Source organism: Anolis sagrei, chromosome 2 (genome assembly GCF_037176765.1).
Source record: "Anolis sagrei isolate rAnoSag1 chromosome 2, rAnoSag1.mat, whole genome shotgun sequence".
In the NCBI taxonomy this organism is placed as follows: domain Eukaryota; kingdom Metazoa; phylum Chordata; class Lepidosauria; order Squamata; family Dactyloidae; genus Anolis; species Anolis sagrei.
Genome location: NC_090022.1, coordinates 206,701,552 through 206,725,469, shown reverse-complemented (window position 1 = coordinate 206,725,469; position 23,918 = coordinate 206,701,552). Strand labels below are relative to the sequence as shown.

General features: G+C 36.4%; 1 protein-coding gene across 1 annotated transcript in view; it reads right to left on the bottom strand.

Moving 5' to 3' along the window:
* Positions 1–2,861: 2,861 nt before the first annotated feature.
* Positions 2,862–23,918, bottom strand: part of UGCG (UDP-glucose ceramide glucosyltransferase) — a 40,871-nt gene continuing 19,814 nt past the window's right edge. Inside the window, exons 2-9 of the mRNA XM_067464356.1 lie at positions 22,155–22,296; positions 15,591–15,693; positions 14,460–14,561; positions 12,827–12,939; positions 10,354–10,532; positions 8,959–9,045; positions 7,132–7,321; positions 2,862–5,410 (exon numbers count right to left, since the gene is read on the bottom strand). Coding sequence (XP_067320457.1) covers positions 5,240–5,410; positions 7,132–7,321; positions 8,959–9,045; positions 10,354–10,532; positions 12,827–12,939; positions 14,460–14,561; positions 15,591–15,693; positions 22,155–22,296 — 1,087 coding nt within the window. The 3' untranslated portion in view covers positions 2,862–5,239. The remainder of the gene's footprint in view (positions 5,411–7,131; positions 7,322–8,958; positions 9,046–10,353; positions 10,533–12,826; positions 12,940–14,459; positions 14,562–15,590; positions 15,694–22,154; positions 22,297–23,918) is intronic.

The window sequence follows — 23,918 nt, the reverse complement described above, 5'->3', positions numbered from 1 at the left end:
ATATAATTTACTACATAAAACCAAACCAAGACACAGCTAATTCTGGTGCATCATATTAAAGATATTGAATTGCAATACTCAGTATTCACTGCTCATACAACCAGTTCTCCTAATGCCCTAGGGTTTCAGTTTAAATCTGAGGATGGGCATATTAATTACAAAACCTGAGTAAGTTTTGTGCTGCAATCATTAAAGCATAATTGGATTTAATCCCCTCTGTTTTACTAGAGTGCTGATTTCTGGGAATCCCCTATAAGGATTGTGTTTGTCCTTGTGGAAAAGATTCTGCTAAGTCTCTAATTCATATCCTCTTTTTCTGTATTTTTAAAGGATGAGTGATTGAGAGTAATTATACCTTCTCTACATAATTACCCAGGTAGATCGCTGAACTGGTACTTGCTGTCCTTGCTGGGAGATTTGGAGAAAAATGTAAGGAAAAAGGTTGCAATTTTTCTCTCTCTTTAATTAATGCCCATGCCTGTTAGACTATGACACACATACATGTATAACAACTAGATTTGTCTTATGGCTACAATGTCACTAAGTTTTCAGGTTATTCTTACAGCTATAAGAATACAGTTATAACCTCTTCATTCTTACAGTTAACACCTCCATTCTATATTATTTTTGAGTTGGCAGGATAGCAGCTTGTGATAATAATATAGTGGGACAAACAACAACAACTTGGATTAAAATTTAAGGTAGCTAAAATGTATTCTGCAAACACTCCAAAGAAGCTCTGAAATGTCAGCCCTACAGTTAATCCCAAGACAAACATTAACCAGAAAACTACTAAGTGGTGCTATGGTAAAACTACTGGGTACAGAAGAAGTTTTAGTAAGAGCTTAATCCACCCTAGGAGAACCTATAAGAAGCACCAACCTCCTCTTTTCTTGCTACCACAATCGTGTTTTTGGCATCTTTGAATTCCTGCGTGGGAAAATAGCAGTGGGGAGGAGCAGCGTCCTCTGAGGGAGTGCCAAAGCTTTCCACTCTCCCCAGAATGACCCTCAATTTACCATGAGTCACAGAAAATACACAATGTTGGCCACAAGACCTGGCCTCGATTGATACATGAGGTCAACCTAGGCACAAATATATATGATAAAAGTCATTTCAAATACAGTGACCATATAACTGACTATAGCAAAGTCATATTTTCTGTATGTATGCAAGCAAATGCTGAAAGATCCCACAAGTGAGAAGGATACGGACTTTGTTTTAGCTCAACCACATTAGTTAGGTAGTTTTGTAAGTCATGTTTTAATTCAAGCCCTTATCCTTGAACACAACAACTTTTCTTCTGGGAAAAGGGAATTGAAGCAAGACGTTAGGTTGGGCCAGGAGTTCCCTTGGAAATATACATCATTTTCAAACAATCCTGAAGAACAAGTAAATAGAAATAAAAACCTGCAGTGGTGAGAAAAGGAATTTGCTTCATTTTAAAGCTTGAAGGAAACATGTTTTTTTACCCCAACAGGTTTTACTTCATGCTGGAATGTTGCAATAGAAAAAAAGAAGTCTGATGACATCTCAATGACTAGCAAATATTTTGGGGGAAGAGCAGGGGACTAGAGACATGAGGTTACAGCAGAAAATTGAAAATTTCAGCGGGGAGAAAGCTGTGAGGTTCAGAGCTACAGCCCACAGATCAATATAAGAGCTATACCTTAACTCCTATTAAAAAGGAATAATCTCAGAGACAAGTGGCAAAAGGCAAAAGTTTAGACCACCCCAAGAGAACCTAAAAGAAGCCACAACTCCCTGTATTCACTCTGCCAGAGCACCATCACATGGGGGGCATCGGGACAAGGTGCATTGGCACCCTGTCCCTGCCCTCATCAGACTGGGGGAAAGGGCCAAAAATGTGGATAGCTCCATTGGAGCTACACATAAAATGCCTTCCCTCCTGTTGTTGGCGAGGAAGCATCTTGTGATGCTTCCTCGCCACTTCAATGATCAAGGGGGTAGGGCCATGGACAGTATCATGTGATGATGCTCGGTTGGCCCCATCCCCGAAGAGGAGCAAAGACCCAAAACACTCAGTGTGATGAAGTGGAAAGAGCAGAACTGGTCTCTTAAGTGTGGTGACACATATACAATGCAGCAAATTTCCTGAAGTTACAATGTCAGATATTTCTGTGGATATCCGTTTCATTGGAAACCTCACTGGATTTCTCGCTAGAGGTGACTGAATTTTCCTCATATAGTTTACTTGATTTTGATCCGCAAGTTTATTTCTTTTAATTGTGATGGCATCATTATATTGAATCTACCCCACAATGCACATAAAACAAGATTCTGATTATGCTCCTAAAAGAAAATGAATTTTCTCTCTTTCACTATGTAGTAACACTAGATAGTTCATTATTTCACCTGTCTTTGCCCACTGTTTTTGGTTGTTTGTCTTGTACCTACCACCTGAAATCTTGAGGTAAGATTTTATAAAACTGTTCCAGTCCAAATACATTTATTACATTTCCCTTAGTTTCAGTCTTGAACCCTTCAATCCAGTTTCCCAACAGCTTCTCCAAGCTACAGCCTACTTCCGTCCAGATTTCTTTGGTCTTCTTTTTTAATCTTTTAAATGTTTTTATAATGTTTTCTGGTGTGGATCCTAATATTTGTTTAACTCTTCACTTAAATAATTCATAGGTCCTTTGTTTTTTTCCAGTCATCTCCCCAAACATTTCTGCCAGAATTCCACGAATTACATAGCTCAAATATCCTATTCTCTCTTCAGCATTTTAGATATGAGAGCCATGAAAATGATCCCAAATGGAGGAAAACACTTCTATTGTGAATACGAAAAAATTAATATAATGGGGGAAGGAAATAAACAGCTTTACTCACTCAAAACATTTGATTGTATTCAAAATTTATTTTGAAACAAAACCAAGACAATAATTTTAAATAAACATGGTATTCTTAACATGTTGACAGACAGTTTTAAATTAGCCACTTTGAACCCTTACTTTCTGCTGTCACAGTGACCTCCTACAATTTTCCAAAATATTATTTTCTATTTCATAATCAACCCAGTTTCTTATACAAGAAATCAAATTACTCAAGTTTCACAAATGTGTACACACACAAATGGACATACTTACACTCACACACCCTCTAACTCTGTTCTTCATAGCTACCACACACACACACTCACACACACACACACACATTGAAGTCTGTTCAGCCTTTTTGGTTTTTGGTATTACACTGCACTCATGGTGATCATCACCAAGCCAAATCAGCTATGCTTCATTTTAGCAGTGCAATGGATGGCATCAACCAAACTTCTCAAAACAAATAAAAATACAAACTTTGTAATACGCAAAATCAACAGTGATTAACAATGAGGACAATAAAAATACAGCCTGACAGGGTCATAACCAGACTTGTTTGCAGTGTGCAACCTTCCTCAGGAAGCATTCTTCCCGATTCACATGTAGAAAATGGAACATGCATTAAAAGCCTCTGTTTGTGAAGATGCCCTTCAAAACAAATTCTGTAATGTCATAAGGCAAATAAAGAGAATTTGGGATATGGTTTGGGGAATGTTTCATAGTATTCGTCTGCACACAAAACATGTGCATGTATAAACACACACACACTGTTACATTTCAATGTGTGTACACCAGACAATCAAATGGACTGGCTCAGTAAATCGGAGAAAAGTCTATATAAACACTCAGTTATTGCTAATATGCTACAGTTCTGGCCTGTGGCACTGACCAGGCATAACCTAGAATTTAAAGCTCCCATGTTGGCAATGCACTTAGCAACAGACCTTTATGGTGACAACATGCCATGCCCATTTGAAAGAAAAAAAGCAGCATAAATACATTTATAAAAGAAAACAAAAGGCTTTATGCCATGCCCCTCCCAGTTTTGCTTTCTGTATTGTCAGTTTTAAACAAGTCCAGTTCACCATGTTAAGAGTAACCCCACAGCAGGGTTGGAGAGCAAGCTGAAAAGAAGTGAGAGAGAAAAAGAGGGGTGGGGAGAGAGAGAAGAGGGGGAAGAGGCAGCATGCATTTACAACTTGGTTACAATCTAGTCTTTTTTAGCCATTACAAGTTGAATACAAAAATCAAATTTAGAAACTAGATTAAATGACAGAAGGAATCAAAATTAGTCCTAGTTTCATAGTTAAAGCTTACAATTTCATATCAGTAAGAGCAAACTCGTCTTGCCTTTTAATATATTGACAAGTCTCTATTGCAATTTGATATTCAAGGATGACTAAAGTATAAGAGAGATCTATGTCCATTTAAAAAAGATATTAAATACCTGCATCATGAAGTTACATTCTTAAGAAGACAGTGTATAGGAAAATAGCTCAGACATGAAATGTTTCTGAAATACATCCCCCCACCCCATAATTATCAATCATTCACTCACAAAGAAACAAAAAATCCTCACCCCCTTTAAAAAAAAAAGTGAAGATGGGAATTAGCTAGGCTAATTACAGCACAGTGATTAAAATGGTTCAAGACAGAACCAATTAGAGTTGGCCAAAAGATGCCCTCTAGGCATAGCTAACCATTAATTCTTCCCACCCTGCCACATCAAGCTTTTGGCTCATTACAGAGAGACCAAAATCATTTAATCTATATATCCATATACAGAGACAAGCTGACAGCATTTGCTTTTTTTCATAAGCCTTACCTACACATTTCTATGTGTCCCACAACAACTGCAAGAGGTAGGCAATGTATCAACTAATAAGCTTCTCCCCTTCTGTCTCACCACTTGTGCTTTCGAAAGCAAACTGCACTTGTACAAAAAGATTGTTAGCTCTTTGAAGGATGCAATCCAATGACCAAAAGGCCATGGAAGACAAATTCACAGCTGTGCCTTGCACAATAGTTTCCAATGGACCTCTTATGTCCCGCTGATTAATTCCTTTGATTAGCAGAGAGTAGCTTTAACTATGCTGAAAGATGCCATCTTTAGAACGTCCTGCAGAAAATTCCTAAGAAAAACGAATCCTGGAACCAATTCCCTTGATTTGGTTTTGTACATGGAAACAAGGTACCATTTGGCCAAGACTACAGATGTACTTTTTTCACAGATGCAAGTGCCATGCAAAATAAATTAAAGAAAGAGATACGAAAACATACAAGTAATAAAACTATTGAAGGTAGATCTTTTAAAAGCATTTATATAAACATAATTTATAATACTTTCTTTTTTCTCCTTTTTTCTTTTCTTGAAATACACAGTCATAAAGCTGTGGCTATACATCAAGGATCTCTTCTGCGGTGCCTCCACAGCGTAACCTGTAGCGTCCTGTCCTCCAGCTAATAGTAGGATCCCACAAAGCCGAGAGGAAAATGTATATCGTCATTGACTCTCTGATGAACCATGCTACTGCATAGTCAAGTTTTGAAAAACACAGCGAACCACCCTGGGGATGATACAAACAGATATTCACAATTAGTGAAAATGCTAAAAACTATATCTAATATTTACTTAATGATAGCATCTTGGATTTAAAAAAAAAAACAGTACTGCCATAATGTCTAATTATCAGTAGATCTGTTAAGGTGTTACTCTTTAGCTATATGGGACCATGTCTGGGATCCTGAAATTCAGTTAAAGCTTGAAAAATATTTTCTTGTTGCTCTGTGTCTTTAACCTATTTTTGACTCATGATGCTTCTAAGGCTTTTTGCATGGCTTTCTTTGCAGGATTTGTTCATAGTAGAGTTGCCTCTCCCTTTCTCTGAGCCTGAGAGAGTATGGCTTTCCTAAGTGAACAGGGATTTGAACCTCAGTCTCCAAAGTCATAGTCCAGAGCTCAAACCTCTATAGTACACTGACTTTTATCATTTTTAACAGTAATTTCACAATGAACATACCATGGGAATATTATCAAGAATTTACCTTACTTTTAAACTTGTAGAGCTAATCACTGTATTACAGGAATTTACTTAGCTATTTATTTAACAGAATCATAGAATCATAAGAGTTGTAAGAGACCTTGCATTCAAAGCACCCCTGACAGATGGCCATCCAGCCTCTGTTTAAAAGCCTCCAAAGAAGGTGCCTCCATCACACTCTGGGGCAGAGAGTTCCACTGCTGAACGGCTCTCACAGTCAGGAAGTTCCGCCTCATGTTCAGGTGGAATCCCCTTTCCTGTAGTTTGAAGCCATTATTCCATATCCTAGTCTCTAGGGCAGCAGAAAACAAACCTGCTTCGTCCTCCCTATGACTTCTCCTCGCATATTTATACATGGCTATCATGTCTCCTCTCAGCCTTCTCTTCTGCAGGCTAAACATGTCCAGTTCTTTAAGCCACTCCTAATAGGGTTTGTTCTCCAGACCCTTGATCATTTTAGTTACCCTCCTTTGGACACATTCCAACTTTGTCAACATCTCCCTTAAACTGCAGTGCCCAGAATTGGACACAGTATTCCAGGTGTGGTCTGACCAATGCAGAATAGAGGGATAGCATGACTTCCCTGGATGACAGTATACTCCTATTTGTGCAGGACAAAATCTCATTGGCTTTTTAAGCTGCCGCATCGCATTGTTGGCTTATGTTTAACTTGTTGTCTACAACAAATTGATTTAGATCCAGTGTTAGCTCCTATCTTTTCCAGGCTCCAAGAGAACCACACTATTGAAACATCAATTCTAACACAAAATCCAATTTAATTTTATACTCTCTGGAGCAGCTAACTTCGACTGTTTCCACTCTTAACTGAAAAGTTTCTGACAACTAGTAAGTAGAGAAAACATTGAAAACATTAAAATGTTACCTATCTGTAACACTTTCACCCTGACTTTCTGATAAAAATAGTTCTCATTGTACTGAACAATAAAACAGAAATAAAAGTAAGTCAACCCTCTTTCGTTATGCAAGTCCAATTTTGTATAGGATATATTCCAATTAGGACCTAAATTACAATTAGGACCTGTATATCTTTCTATCACAACACATACAACAATAAATAAATTGGAATATGGAATGTTCTGCTGCAGAGTGCTGTATCGTTTTTGATAGTTGGGATTCCCTCCCCCACTTTAAATGCAATCTTCACACTGCACTTATTATGCAAAATACATCATTTTAAACATTTGAAGCACCAGAAAAACTAGGAGGCTCTGAAAAATGGAACCTACCTGGACACCTCTGAGTTGAATGTAGTCAAATATAAACCATGCCAAACAGTGACACATAAAAAAAACCATTATATCCCATCTGAAAACATGGTGAACTGCCCATCCAATAATTAAGCTTGCAACAAAGCACTCTGAAATTGGTTCACAGATTATTGTGGCTGGAAGCATATTGATCCGTAGCTTGGCCCACCTATGATTAAGCAAAGGAAAAAGTAGGTTTGAATCAAGCTGCAACTCTTAAGCTACATTGGTAGTTCTGAAATCAAGGTAAATTCTAGTTTGTAGGAACAGAGAGTTGATAATACAGTTGATGGTCATGTTTAGTGCGCCGAACTGGCAATTGAGAGAGTGGAGATCTAGTCTCCACGGAGCCATTACATTTCCTGCATGATCCGGGACAGGTGACTTTCATTCAGCCTGACCGACTGCCCAGGTCTGATGTCAGGATAAGGGAAGGGGAGAATAACATACATAGTCTTGAGCATGCTGGAAGAAAGGCAAGATAGAAATCAAGAATGGACAATGTGTGGTATGCATACCATATAGAGTCCCCTAGCCATTTTTGCAGCCATACCCCTATAGACTCTCTAAGAGGATTTGAGGCAATTGTACTTCATTTTTGCCACCATAGGTACCTCCTAGCCCTATAATTGCCAAGAGCAGGTGGAAACCCCAGTTAAAATTTCCTCCACACACCCTAGAGGGCATATGGGGCCATTTGGCTGCAAATATTATAAAAATTGTTGAAGGGAATCAATGGGGAATGTAACCTTCTGAGGTCTTCTCAGAGCCAATGCAGTCCTTTAACCTATGACAGCTGTTTACACAATATAAATGAGAATGTAGTCCTAATTTTTACGCAGTGTTATTTTTTAAAAATATAGTTTTTGAAAAATAAAATATCTAAAGGTTACATAATGAGACATTCAACTTAAGGAGGAAATAATAGCATGTACTACTTTGATCATAGAAAAAATAAAAGATGAGGGAAGAACTGCAACATATTCTGAAAATTACCGTATGAACACATGCTATTCTAATATCTTTTAAAAGATGTGCCTTTCACATGAATGTAGCAGATTTTATAGCAAAAAAGACATAGTGAGTTTTTTTCAGTTAAAACTCTGGTTAAAAATAACGACCATGTTTTCTAAAACTGAACTTATTTCTTACTAGTTAAAAGCTTTTTCAAATTTAATCATCCAATATTAGAAGAAGGAGCATCACCATACAAGGTATGAGCTCAAAAATCAGTCAATCAGTGTGGCAAACATATATAACTACTGCTATACAAAAAGCATAATGATTTTTTTAACTTGAAATGAATACCTGAAGTTATTTAGTATTGCTAGGGCAAACTTATAATTTTAAAATAAGTAACTGTAGGAACTATAAAGGCTGATTTGGTTAATAATTTTACTTCTAAATGTGCGACACTGATCTATTTTTAATTAACAATGACAGCAAATCTGTATTCTAATTTTGATATCAACAGTTCTTTTGTATCTACAGTCATTTTAACTGAAAATCAGGCACTGAGGATTAATCTTCCCAATGCCATTCAAGAAGCAATTCCCTGCTCAATGTATAAGGCTTGAGGGATTGTTTTCTTTCTGTACATAAAAGCAAGGAGCTTTGATTTCACCAGTACATTATCATACTTAAAATACTATGCATCTGTACAATCCATAGTTCTCTTCCATTGTCTACATATTTGTTCATATAGCAAAAAGAACCACCAGACAAATGTCCTTGTCAGTATAACTACAACAAGAGGTGGTTTGCATGATTAAAGGTTAAAAGTAAAAGTAACTAGAATAATTTTACCTGATCATTCTGGATTGAAATTGGGAAATTGAATAGGAACCAGAGTTTTGCATTGCAACTTGTGTGGCCATTGCAAATTTCCAGCCTCTGAAAATTAAAGCACACCATGAATGCAATTATAATAAATCATGAGCAATACTAGGTTTAAGAATTCCCATGTAAAGAAGGCTTCTTTCACATACCAAATCAGTAAATTGGGAAGAAAATTCGATTTAGAAGTTTTCTGTTACCTATTTTCAGCACGAGATGAATTTTAAACACACTAATATCCATCTCTAGTCTAAAATTATATATAGTCCAGCTCAAACTCCACTACATAATCCTTTCATATATGTTGGCCCTTAATTTCTGTTTCTGAAGACATAAAATGAGATTTCAGTTCATTTCCTTCTACACAACCGCTTTCAAGCCAATCACCTATACTCCACAAAAAATGAGGGCAGAGTAATAAAATATAATATTAGCTTCATGACTTATTTCTAGGTATAACTGTGCTTGTTAAAAATAGTTATTTCACACTTTTTGAATCAAGTTATTAAAATAAATGTTCATGATATAATCATTTTCTCTGAACTTTTACTAGGTGCTAATGACCTGAAATAATAAAATATTGGCTGAGAATCTATTAAATCTTGGGTAAACAGAAAACTCATCTAGTATTTCCAGATTGTCAGATTGTCTTCCATATGCTTTAAGCATTAGAAGTTCCTGAGTTTTCCATAGTATCTCAGCTCCAAGGAATCCTAAATAGTGAAAAAATAGGCTATTCTTTAATTTAAAAAATCCTGCCTCTGAATGTAGATGTGAGTACAAAAGGTCAACTAGGCCACCTGTCACTTGTCTTCCACTCCCACTGGTCTTCCACTTCTGGCATGGACAATAAAAGTGCTAGACCATTGGGAGAGCCCTCTATTCTGTGACTGACTTGACACTATAGGATATCTGGCCACTTTCTACAAATGACTGACATGGCAGAATGGCTCTAACTAATTGATTAAGATCAAGATTATAACAGACGGTGAATGCAAAACCCCAGTATCTTTGAAGCCGTATTCAAGCAGATGATGTATCTTTCTCCAAATATGATTTCAGGAAAAAACAACTTCGTGTCTGGTAGTGTCATATGAAAGTGGTCTTAATACTGAATATTAGACTAGTGGAATCATACAATCCCATTTTTGTTGAAGAGTCAATAAAAGCTTCGAATGGACTTTGAACTTCTACATACTGCTCCAACCTCACTCAACAAAGAACTGTTAAGCATTTTAGTTGATTTATTTGGATTAGTTTTAATTCAGAAAACTATTAATAATGTGCTTTTAAAAGGACTATGCAGTAAACTCTATAAAGAATAAAATTTAGGAAGAATTTTGCCTAGAGATAGTCTTTTCTTACCTGTCTGCTATTGCTTTAGCCATGAAGTAATCCTCAGCAATATACTGTGCAAAGGCTATAAGTCCTCCAGCTTGGTCTAGGACATCCTTTCTCATCAAGCAAGACATCCCAGTTACACATTTGAAACCAGTTACATGGGCAGAAATATATGTCCTTGGATGGGAAGTGCCAAAATACACCTATTCGGAAAAAAGGAAGAAAAAAAAAAGAGGAAGGTGACATATGGTTAAGTACTTTCCATATTTTCTTCCATACTGGCATGCATTTTCACCCATCATATGAATTTTAAATCCTCTGCCTACTGTATGCAGGGACAGCATACTTTTAATGGTGAATAACTAGCATACTGACTACAACATTTACGTAAATGTTTGTAAAATAATTGCATCAATTTGCAAAGGCAAGTCACATATTATTAAGCAACCATTTATGCCTGTGTTTAATGAAGATTTTGTCATTCATATAAAAATCTGTGCAGACGCCTAATTGTGAATTCTCCAGTACAGACCATAAAAGTTGAACCTGTATGTTTACTTTATGCTGTCATTGTTTTTTTAAGAGAATAATGATTAATACTAGTATTTGTCCTAGCTACAAAGAGCAGTCAAATGGAAAATGTTCCTTAGATAGACGAATACAATCAATTTTACTCTTCTATCTAGAGATGTAGATAAAAAGGTGTACTCCAAGTTAAAATTACATGGATAAGACTATGAATTTAAGAGTATTCATATTCTACTTTTCAAACTAGTATTTGTAATTGATTACAATAAAATTATATGTAATAAAACCACTTGCTAAAAACAATAATCAGGTATATAATGTCTTCATTCTCATCCTACAAAAATCCTATGTGTTTGCCCAGGCAAAGAAATACAGTTTTTGTTGACTTTGAGATACCAACAAAACCCAAGGGAAGATTGTTCCACATAGGGGGAACCATCTACATATTTAGTGAAGTTCAATACCACTTTAAGTGCCATGGTTCAATCCTATGGGATCATAGTTTTAACTTTATAAGGCCTTTAACCTTCTCTGCAATAGAGTACACCAAACTACAAATCCCAGGATTCCATAACATCAAGCCATGCCGTTAGTGGTGTCAAACTGCATTAATGTTATAGATACATATATAATAGGAACAACAACAGAAAATGCCCTTCTCTGCACCTTAACTAAGTAAACATCAGCAAGCCATGGTATGCATGGTAAGCAGGTTAATATTATTCAGACAGCAGAGAAACTGCAACTACAACAGTAATATAATAAAAAGAAGAAGAAAATTATTAGGAAAAAGAGATGCAAAGTAGACAAGGTGCCAGAAATGTGGTAAAATGTGTTCCACATCAACACCTTTCATTTCTAATATTAATCACTGAGATGCTATACTTTAAATCTGAAGTGCCAGCATCAAAACACAGTCTTAGTGACAAAAAGCTTCAATCATTTAAGTGTTCAGACATAATGTTAGCCAAAGCAAGCAAAACACCTGAGCAGTGACGTGCCAAACCAAACATGTAGTACTTGCTCTGTGACTACAGCAATCAATAAAATATTTTTTTTTCTTAACTGCTTTCTGTCACTGCATACAAATACTACTACTCTAACCGGAGGGAAGGGAGAGAGAGAATCTGCAGCTGTTTCTCCTAAATATGCTAATTCATCAAAAGGAGGTTTTAGGCAAAGGATAGATAGCCATCTGTTGAGAGTGCTTTGATTGTGTGTTCCTGCAAGGCAGGGGGCTGGACTGAATAGCCCTTTTGGTCTCCTCCAACTCTATGATTCTATATGTTATCCGTTTTGTTTTAAATATATTACACTGTACACTTTCAGAACAGACATTTGGCCCCTGCATGCCCTCACAAATCTGCTTCAGTATGGAGATATGTCTGTGTGCAGAGACTGGAAGAGAAGATGGGAAGAATTCCATTTATATTATATTGGATTTAACCAATTAGCTTAGAATTCAGGAAAACGAACAAATGACTAGGTGATGTAGCTTCTAACTCCACACAAAAATAATGACAGCAGAAGAATGAATCATTACAAAAAAAATAAAACATTCAAATTACTTACTGACTCAAACCCATTAGAAAGTCAGTGTTAAAAGGGACACTGCATATAAGACTAATAAACTATAGCTTTTCTATATGAAATCATTAGCAAGAACTAAAATCTTTTTATCTTGTATTACATCATGAACCATAGAATCGCAGAGTTGGAAAGGGCCATAAAGGCCACATGAAGTCCAAATTATTGCTCAGTGCAGGATCTTCAGCATTTTGATTAAAGAAAGAATAGAAAGAAAAGCAAGAAGGTATTTTTTTTATTCTTACACATTTCTTGTTCTCAAATAGCTGGTGTTTCTGTTGCTTTTTGAGCTTTGGAATTGTCAGAATTCCCAGAAATGTAAACAGAAAATGTGAAGAAGGAAATAATTGAGAAAAAAGCAAGAGCACAAAAGAGTACTCACCTGTTCTAAAGTGGCAGCAAATCCCTGTCTATCTGCTACATAGGGAAGACCATGGACAAGTCCAACCTTTTCTGTCATTTGATTGGCCATATCTGTCAGTGTATCTGGCGTTACTAAAAAATAAGAGTGTAGACTGTAGTTAATAGCCAGGATTTTTTAAAAAAAACTATATTTTAGGCTTAATATATCATACATTGATAGGAAAATATTCACTTCTCAATGAGACAAAAGATTTCAAGCACATGAAGTTCACATTTTTCTGCTCATTTATAAACAACAAAAAAGAAAGACAGCTATTATCTCTTGGCATATGTTTATGATAACAAAACAGTTAGAACATTCTGAATCTGAGTTTTAAACTCAAGCACTCTTGAAAAATTACCAAAAAACAAACAGAAATGTTGAAAATAAGTCTACACTCCCAATTTGTATAATATGAAGCAAAAAATATCCAAATGCAAAGACCTAAATGTCATTCAGGCTTCAAATGTATCTGGTACAATAAGAAAGAAGATCTATGCTACAGTCGGAAGTACTATGACATAAAGTCAAATGACAATTATGCCTACCCTGCTAAAAGTGAGGAAAAATTATTTGGTCTGGACAATATTGTTCACTTGATGTACCTACTGCAGAATCAGAACCAGCAAATTCAAGTTTTAGCTTAAGATGTATTAGTGTGATGCCATTACACAGAAATCCAGTCTCATTCCCCAAATTTTACCAAATAAGTGTATGTCTGTGTGCAGTAAAGCAACTAGTATAATTAATTCATGATGAAATATTGTGAATTTAAACAAATTTCATATTGCTTTTAAATACCAATGATTGAGTCCTTTGATTATGAATGCTCAATGTCACCTTTCTTTCACTGTGACTATTCTCTTTGTCGCCAGTTTCATGAAAACCAACTCCAAACTTTCTTTGGGCAGCAACCTACTATTTTTTTTACTGTTGTATATACTCATGTACAGTATAAGTCTAGAAATTCAAAATATCTGGGTTGATTTATCAAGGGCAATAAAAATACTGTCCGTAAACTCTTGAGATTGCTTCCTTTAGGTTCTACTGCAGTGGTTCTCAACCTGTGGGTCCCCAGATGTTTTGGTGTCCAACTCACAGAAAACCTAACAGCTGGAAAACTGGCTGGGATTTCTGGGTGTTGTAGGCCAAAACACCTGGGGACCCACAGGTTGAGTACCACTGTACTACTAGAATGGACTATGCTCTTGGCTTTCAACACTCTACCCATAGAAGGGAATGCTTACTTTTTTTATAAGAAGTTAGTGGCGTACCTGAACTTTGATCAAAAAACAAACTATTCCCTTCTGTGAACAAAATGGTGAAAAGCCTTTTTGAATGCCTTGGGAGGAAAACAGTAGTGGCAGCACTGTTACTTTCTCCTCCCAGCACAATGACCCTTGACTTATCCATAGATCATATCAAAATCCATAAGTCAATATGCCCTTGACTTATACATAAGGTCGACTTATACATGAGTATAAATGGCGCGCTCTGTCAAGTCCTATACACTGATGGAATAAAAGCAAATATTTGTTGCCATTATCATCAAATTTAACAGCACACTTTCAATTTTTTTTTAATTCTTTTGCCACGTACCAAACTAACATACCTCTAATGCCACTATCACAAATCCATATGAGGTCATATTTGGCAACTTCATATGCTGGCATTAAATTGTTGATCTTCGGATTTATCCCAACCTTTTTACCACCTTAAAGGAGGAGAAAAATAATGTATATGAACAAACTAAACATTTGTTTGTGGGATACCAATTTCCAAATAAAATGGTGCTAAAGAGGTACTTTATGAAATGTCAGGTTTCTGGATAAACAAACGGAGGTTCATAACCACTAATCAGGTTCTCAAGCTTGAAATCTAGCTGGGGAAAGGATAGCAATTTTGATTTTGAATAAACATTGCATGATCACCAGGTGCAGAGTGAACTTGAGAAGCTGAAGTATAGATCCTTTGGTAATATGTGCCTGTCTACAGCAAAGAAGTAGAAGCACAGATGTATAGCTAATATAACATCTTGCTGCACATATTTCTTGGTGGCTACACTTACATACACCAAGCTGTATTAGTTAGCCATTTCTAGGAAGTGCAACAGTTTCAATAATATCTATCCAGCAGCATCATAAAATTTCATCTTCTCTGTAACATTCTGGCTCCATTGCACGTTATAGTATATTGACTATTTGCCATCAAGCAAAAGGGGATAGAACTGACACTAGGTCTTTATGTTGAATATATTTGCAAAAACATTAATCACAAACATTTCATGGGATTACAAAGAAGTTATCAGCTATGGCATGGTAAATGCCAGAGACGGATTGGCATGCTTTACTTGTCTTTTGCATTTAAGACACAAACTTTAGAAACTAAAAATGTAATAAGTACTGTACAAACAGCAGCAATAACGGACAATGTTGAACTAAACACCTTTAACAGTCAAGTTGCTGCACCAACACTTTTCTGAGTAACTGCAGCAACAGAAGCTGATCTTTGTATGACTAAAATACACAAAGTTATTATGATCAAATGTAATTCTGATAAATAGGAAACACCTATTTAGAGCAGTTGCTATTAAGCTTTGTCTTCATGTGTTTTACTATCCACAGTGACAATGTTTTAAAAAGAAAAAAAATTGACAGGTTAGCATCACTGTCCCAGATTCTGCTTCATCTGGGTTTCTCTCTATTAAAAGGCAACTCCATGATATACAATTGTTCTCACTCACCTATAAATAGTCTTGCATCAACATTGGGATATTTGCCAAGGAGCTTTTTGCACACGTCAATAGCAGGATCATCATGATCTTGGACACAAAGAAGCACTTCATACTGGGGAAAAGAGTAAGAATATACCATCACAGAAATACTAATAACTTTAATTTTAAACTTACTGTCCTGAAATGATATGGGGGAGACTGAAAGGCATTATTAGCACAGGCCACCTATTACAATGCAGTCTGAGCCCTGCTGCATGCATAATGGAGGACCTTCTTATAGAAACCACTGGCACTCCATGTGGCCAGCTACTGATCAAAAGACATTTAATATAATGCCAAGTTTTTAAACTGTGTTTTTAAATACATTACAACTGGACCCTTGAATCACTTCTGATACAATAAATAAAAAAATATCATTAGCATTATTTATAACATTTGACTATCAAGGTAATCGTCTTGAAATTGTTTTCAAGAGAGTATGCATTTCATAAAGAAATCTTATAGGAAGTGCCTTTTAACAAACTCAAAGCAGAACTCAACAAGTGGTTTAAATTGTTTGACAGAATTTTAATCACCTTAATTTTATTACCCTAATTTGTCCACCGGTTTCTTTGTTTAGATCTGATTTGATGATTATTCTTTTAAAAAATCTGTATAGCTTGCATGCTGCTCTAGAGAAATCTTGAACAGGTTTTAGATACATTTTTAGACGCTATTTCAGATTATAGGAGCAGAGATTTTGTTTGTCAATAGTATTTTACTCCTTAGCTTCACAAATGCAACTACTAGAGACTGTTCACGCAGCATCAAGCCATTTTCCTTATTCTGCAAGGCAAGCATGTCAACTGTCAAATACTATTTGTAGTTGTAGTCCAAGACATCTGGAGGACGCCAAATTCCTTACTTCAACCCTACAGAGCACAGTGGAATGAATCCATTCTATTTAGGATGGAACATGAGAACAAGCCATAATCAGACAAAGAAAACAGTTGAAGAGTTATGTTGGCATTCACCCAATCTATCCTCCTCTCACATCATATTCCATTTGTGTTTGTGAAAGCTTTCCTAGAACTAATATGAAGATATTGCTTATTCTTTCCCCACAATATTTAAGACAGTGTGAATGAGTTATACTTTGACACAAATTTCGTATAGGTTTCACTTATTCAGCCAAGAAAAAAGCAAACCAAAACACCTACAGTATGTCATACTTAAAATCAAAATATAAGTAGAGAATATATGAACTTATGACATATATGCTGCAAATTATCTATAAGTACAATCAAGCCATCCACTTTTACAGGGGTTAGGGAGACAGCCCCCACCTCACCCCAGCTCACAGAAGTAGAAAAAACATGACTATCTTTAATGGGGGAATTGGCGGTGCAGCAGCTGCAGTCCTGGAGAGTAGGAGAGCTACCCACTGTGGTCCTAGGGGGAAGATAGGCAGGAAAAGGTCCTGCATGCCAGCATCCTTTACTTACACTGTGGATTATAGCTCATTTTCCTCTGCCTGTGTGCTGCTTTCTCTGGTACCTCTCCTTCTTTGTCTTGGCAAAGCAGACATGCATGGCATACAGGAAGAGGAAAAGCAAATGCCAGTGTTCCACTTTCATTTCATTTACCCAGCAAATTTCACCTTCTTTTCCTCTTCCAGCATGCAGTGTGTGTCTGTTTCACCTGGCATCCTTCAGAAATTGCACAGTAGAAAGAGACGCACGTGGCACACAGGAAGAGGAAGACTTTCGATCCACTGGGCAGATGAAGTGACAATGACAAGCAGTGCCTAGTCCCCTTCCTGTGTGATCATGTGCACCTGCGATACCAGGCAAAAATTACCATGCAGCATGGCTGGTTCCTGAGGATGTTACTGCCCTGTAAACATTCACAAGCATGCCCTGTCCTCAGAAGGTGAAATGCATCCCCACTGTTCATCTCCTAAGGAAGGGGCTACTGTGTGAATGTTCAGACATCAGCCACAGCTTTGGAGGATTTCAAAACAATAGATACACCAAAATGCTTGAACACATTTGAACTCTATCTCTTCCAAGATTTGAAACTTACAAAAATTTAGGTTTGGGACTATCACTCTTAAAATGCCATACAATGACTAAAGGATGTGTTTTAAAATAGTGATGCTGTACTGATTTGAGGGGGGAAATCCCACACAAAGGAAAATTTAGAGCCTTATAATCCATGATGTAAAAATTATTCTACGTCGTCATCATCATGTGTGAAAACCCAAACAGGTGGGATTGATTATTTTAAAGAGATAATTCTTTTGTCCTCTCAATTTAAACCCCCCTCCCCATCCTTTACATCTTCTTATATTTTTATTTTCAAATTAGCCATTATATGAGGACTATTCAAAATTATGAGGCAAGTCAAATACTGCAGAGAAGTTTTTAAGACAAGAAAGACAACCAAGATGAAATGGGGGAAACAGATGTCAAGCAGTTTCTAATCAAGATAATATCGTCTATAGCCTAGGTGATGAATTAAGGATGATGTAGTAATACAGAGAAGGATATTATCGCACCACAACAGAGCTGAAGTGTTCCAGGAGAATTTCCTATAAGGGGAGTTCATGCAGAACAGTATCATTTAAACAGTGTCAGCATATATGCATTTGGCTGAGAAGCTAGGCTCAACAGCTTGTTGGCAGAACATAACTGCATCACTTTTGTTCAGTAAGATGCTTTAGCAAAGGGATGGATGTATATCAAGATCATAAGGAAGTATAAGAAATGTTCAAACTTCTGTGAATTTCCTTTATACCATACTTATATTGGAGTAATCAGTGTATAAAATAAGATACATATATAATAAGCTACGTATAATGGATATAATGAATATGGACAAACTAACCCAACCATTTAGAAGGTTATAAAAAATAACGGATTGCATACAACAAGAGACTATATAAAACAAGAAAAAGTAAAATTGATAATAGAACCAAATTGAAAATGAAGAGAAAAATTGTTACCCAATGGACAACATTGAAGAGGGGAGAGAACCAAATAAAGAAATTAGAAAGGAAACCACAGTGGAGAAAACTGAAAGTCGAATATCTTTTTTTGCCCCCTTTGCTTATCCAGATCCTAGAACATTGGGACCTTAACTCCTTTTTTTTCTTTTTCTTTTAGTATTATATTATCTATTAATTGTTCACCTGCAATAGTTTCTACCCATCCCCACTGCCCCAATACCCCACTTTTTAAGACATTGTAAATATTAGAACTCTAAATTGTTTTAATAGAAAATATTTTAAAAATAAAATAAAGTAAGCTACAAAAACAAGACAAAATATAGGAATGGGTGGAAAGACATTGGTTTAAAACCCACTGGCCATTTTTACGTGGCTGCTATGTCCACTCATCCACAAATATTCTGTGTGGTTTACATATGAAGAGAAACACAACAAATTGTAAAACAAAAATGCAAAATGCAATGCAGCATTATACCCCTTTGTCAAGCAAATCAACCAGTATATTCAGCACCTTGAATTATAAGTAGTGGGAGCCCAGATAGAGAGTTTGAAAGATCTGGAGAAAACAAGGTCTTCACATTATTCTGAAAAGAACATCAATTGCAAGATCCTGTTCTGCCCATTCATAATGTAAATTTCTGCCATTATATAGTTATAGACAAGGATTAAGTACAGTCAGCAGATATGTTTAAAAAAATCTGTACCCTCAGGCTCCAGTAAATATAATTCATCTAACAAAAAGGATCAAATGGTGCTGTACTTCCATTGTAAATGACACATCAGCTCTTCAGTCTTAGTCATGATGGATGAAAACAATATTACCATAAAAAAGGATTCACAGATGTGTCACAACACAATAAGGATTCCCCTTCTCCAAAGTCTGATACAAAGCTCCTGCAGTACTCAGAAAAACCTTTGCTGATGGCAACAACAGTATGCTATATTGAAGAAGAAAAGCATTTTTCCTTCTTCACATCACAAAACAGACTCATCACCAATAGTAGATTCACACTTGTAATCAATCTGTTTCATCTTGACTTCCTTCACATATGTTCCACCCCTCTCATTTGCTCCATGTTTCTCAGTTTGAATGTACACCAATGAGGCAGCTGTTCATATCAGCTGCTTGAATCATTCCTTCATTCCAGACAGCAAGCAAAATACCCCCCCCCCCCCCCAATACAGGACATTTAATATGCCTCTTTCCTATTTTTGCAGACTGAGCCACAGATGTCTAAATCTCAACCGGAAATGACCTGGTTATAACAAGGGAACAAATGTAAAATCCCCTTTATTGGATTCATTACTCTCCTGAGCAGTTGAGAAAATCAAATCTTAAGTGTCTCTCAATATGTATTTATGGATGAATGGCATGTTAGGACAGCCCTTTAGTTATAATGTTAGTCTAAGTCTTCAACTGCTTTAAAGAAGGCTGTCTCCAAACAAGGTTAAGTCCCATGTTCTGGCAATCTCCAAAACCAAATCCCAGAGACACTGCTGGATCTCAGAGCAAGTAACAACGCAGCAGAACCCCAGTTTGTCCCAAGAAGGGAAGGAAAACACATTTGAACCTGGTACAAAATCTCTGCCAGTCCTACTAAAAAGAAAGAGCTGGTCTTGTAACACTAATGTATTCACTTGAATGGTGCACAAACAGAACATCTTTCTGATAATAACATATACAGGGTGAGGTAGCATAACTTCCTTTTTTAAAATGCTCGCCATTCAGTCGGTTGAAGACGTAGCGGAGCACTAGTGGTCTCATTCGAGAGGCAAGAGTAAAAAGTTTTGTCCTGACACAGTTTAGTCGCCATCATGCGTTGGAACAGTGAGGAGCGTGCTTTTGCCATTGAGGCCTACTTTTCCATTGGATTTGGAGTGGCCAGCCCGCTCTCCAGATTTGGCCCCCTGTGATTTTTTTCTATGGGGTTTTTTGAAATCCCATGTTTATGTGAACTGTCCAAGGACCCTACAAGATCTGAAGACCAACATCCAGGAAGAAATTGCCAGCATAATGCCTGCTATGCTGGCAAGTGTCATGACAAACACCAGAAATTGGTTTACTCAGTGTATGGAGAATGGAGAATGGGGGATGTCACCTACCTAATTTGATCTTCAAAACTACGTAAAACAAAACTTTAGGTATGCGCCTACATTATAAAAAAAAAATCTGATTCATACAATGGGTTTTATTAAATTTTGAAAAAAGGAAGTAATGCTGCCTCACCCTGTATGTCAAGGCAAAGAAAATGAATAGAAAGTGATGCATTCTATGTCAAGGTCTACCATGTCACAACAGTCAGTCCTCAAGTTACAGGCAGTCCCCAAGTTATGAACAAAATAGGTTCTGTAGGTTTGTTCTTCTGTTGAATTTGGATGTAAGTCGGAACAGGCACATTTTTAAATTTTAACTCCAGCCAAGAGTATATATTTCAAAGCTTTGGGTAGCATAGTGAAGGGTTAATACCCCTATGGTGTTTGCTTGCTGCCTGTCTGTCTGTTCAGACAATGTCTATCTGTTCAGAAGATTTCACCTCAGTTTCAGTTAGTGAGATAATTGGATTTGAGGGGGGGGGGGAGGCTTGTTGTGGAAACAAGAATTGGTGATTAAAACTTTATTGGCAACACCTTTTCTCATGATAACTCTTTTAGGAATGAATTTCCCTTCCAAGGGGTAGATTTTTCTCATTTCCTGTTGTCTCAGCCCTGTTTTTAACTCTGAGTTTTTTATAAGTCGGATATTTATAACTTGGGGACTGTCTGCACTCTCATTTTTTTATATTCTATACTGGAAAAAAATAGAAAACATTTATCCTAGTCCAATTAATTCCTAATAGAGGCAGGTGCCTCACAAACAACCACCTGTCTTGAGAAGGATTTACTGTACTGTCTTTTACTGCAAGGTATGCATTGCTTACAAATTATTAAGTATCCAGTAGATTGCTACTGCCTGTGGACCTATTGAACTATTCTAAGAAATCTAGTAACTTCTATGTGTGTGACTCATTTCATAGCTGTGTCAGTCCCTTGCAGTCTAAAAGGGAGGAAGGGAAAGGAAGGGAAAAAATGAAGTGTTGCAGTACCTTTAACACTAACTGGTTTTTATTTTATTTTATTCAGATGCATGCTGCATCTGAAGAAGTGGATTTATATTCATGAAATCTCATACTAAAATAAAAACCAGTTAATCTAGCTGCATTTTTTTCTCCAGCCCTTTTTTCCTTTAGATGTATGATCATAATTTAACACAACTCTATTTTAAAAAAAATCTAGGGAAGACAGTTGTTCTCATAGGAATACAAATATGAACATGGGATGCAGCATGCAAAAGCCAACTGTCAGCTGGAACAGAAATAATTGATATTCATTCGTCCCATTCAGATTCATGCTGAAACCTATTTTGGTTGTTACTGCTTTTGATCAATGACTAACATTAACCACACAATAGCTTGGAGAAAAGACCATGTATACATACACTATCTAAAATATCATTCACCACATAGTCTACAACAGCAAACCTTAGAAGTACAGTTTTTGTAAGTCCAACCTTTAGCACACACACCCAAACAGATCTTGATACATACTTTTGGATAATCCAACTCAAAGAAGGTTTCCAAGTTATTGATGAGATTTGGATCAACACCTTTTAATGGCTTGAGAAGAGACACGCCTGGAAGCTTGCTATATGGCTGCTTGTCTGTTGCTTTCTTGTTAAGGTGTAGATGTCTGAAAAAGAGAAGTGCAATTTAGGAAAGCTGTTTTAGACATTTGAACATCTGTATGATACTTTTTTTTAACTTATCCATGTACTTCTTGTATGGCTATATAATATTTGGGTGAGAATATCAAAAATTTCAGCTTATCTTGTCTGTTCCAAATGAGGAAGTTGATACATGAGGAAAACCTCACATCCCACAAATATGCAAAAGTATGTAACACTGATGTAGGACAGAACTTTGATATTCTCACTCTGTACCCCCCTCTGATTGTTCTGATGAAATGGGGAATCAAGGCAGTAGAAGGGATATGCAGACACATGCAAAGTTTCTTTTTCTCAGGAACCACTGAACTAGAGAGACTACTAGTGACTATTGCTTTACAGTTTCAATAATTCATGGAGAACCAAGCACACTGGAACTGTTTTGTAAATTTGAACTCTTCCCTGATTTTGCATGAGGCATACATTTTAAACTACTCACAAATACAAAAGTATATTATTTTTACTTTTTTGTGGAGGTACCACTTAAAAACAAAACACAAAACAAAACAACAAAATGGGTCAACCTTTGAGTTTTAGGAGACATTTTGGTGGCCCCGGCACCTCAAGAACTGTCAAGATATGTTTTAATTTTCTATATGGCAAATCATGCCCTCAGAAGTCTCTGGGGGAATGTTACAGTCTCTATATACAATTTTATCCTACTAATAAAATAGGCCTTTAATAAACCGACCAACTGGTCAGTTTAGATTTCTGAAGAAATATATTTTCTAGAAGAAAAAAAGATCTTCAGTTAATTATATTTACAGGACAAATCATACTATAACCAGAAGATTCTGCAGGTGTATGCTGCCTTTTTCAGGACTAAGGGTTTCGCAGTGTCCATGGCTCTGAATACAAACTGCATGCATAGGTCAGTAAAGCTCCTATACCTCAAACAAACACATTTGGGGCAATATTTCTAAGCTGTTTGTAAAAGCTGATTTTAAAAAATGACTTTGTGTAATGTTTTTACTTTACCTCTGTGTAATGCACTTGCATTTTCAAAATGATTGAAACTGCCAAGCAGTTCCAGCCATAATTTAAAGACAATTCATTCAAAGACAATTAGTTTTATAACAGATTTTGGGGGTCTAGGGCTATCTACCTGTGCACCAATAGCAAACTTGCAAAAATTAGAAGGCTACAACCATTTCCTCCCCCTTCCACATACCCCTTTCCATAAAACTTCTTAGCCAATGGTAACACCCCCCCCCCCAAAAAAAACCCTTTTATGCACCTCAAGCAGACAAGTGAGTGACCTTTTATTTTATTAAAGATTTCAACATTTTGTTTCTGATGTCAGTATTTTTCATTATAGTAGAGAAGATTTAATCTGCTTCCAGACTAGTATCACCAAGTTCTTTTCATAAATGTGTACTGTTCTGTTGTAACTGAGTGGAATTTTGGTTGACGTCCACACAGGTATTGCACTTCTGCTGTTTCTATACATTTCATTCAATACTGTTTGCATGACATAGCTAGAGCAGGTATCAATATTAAGATATTTCTTAACAAATGTATTAACAAATAAAATACTTGAATTCTAATCAAGCAATTTTGTTATTATTTCTTACATTCAAATTTATCT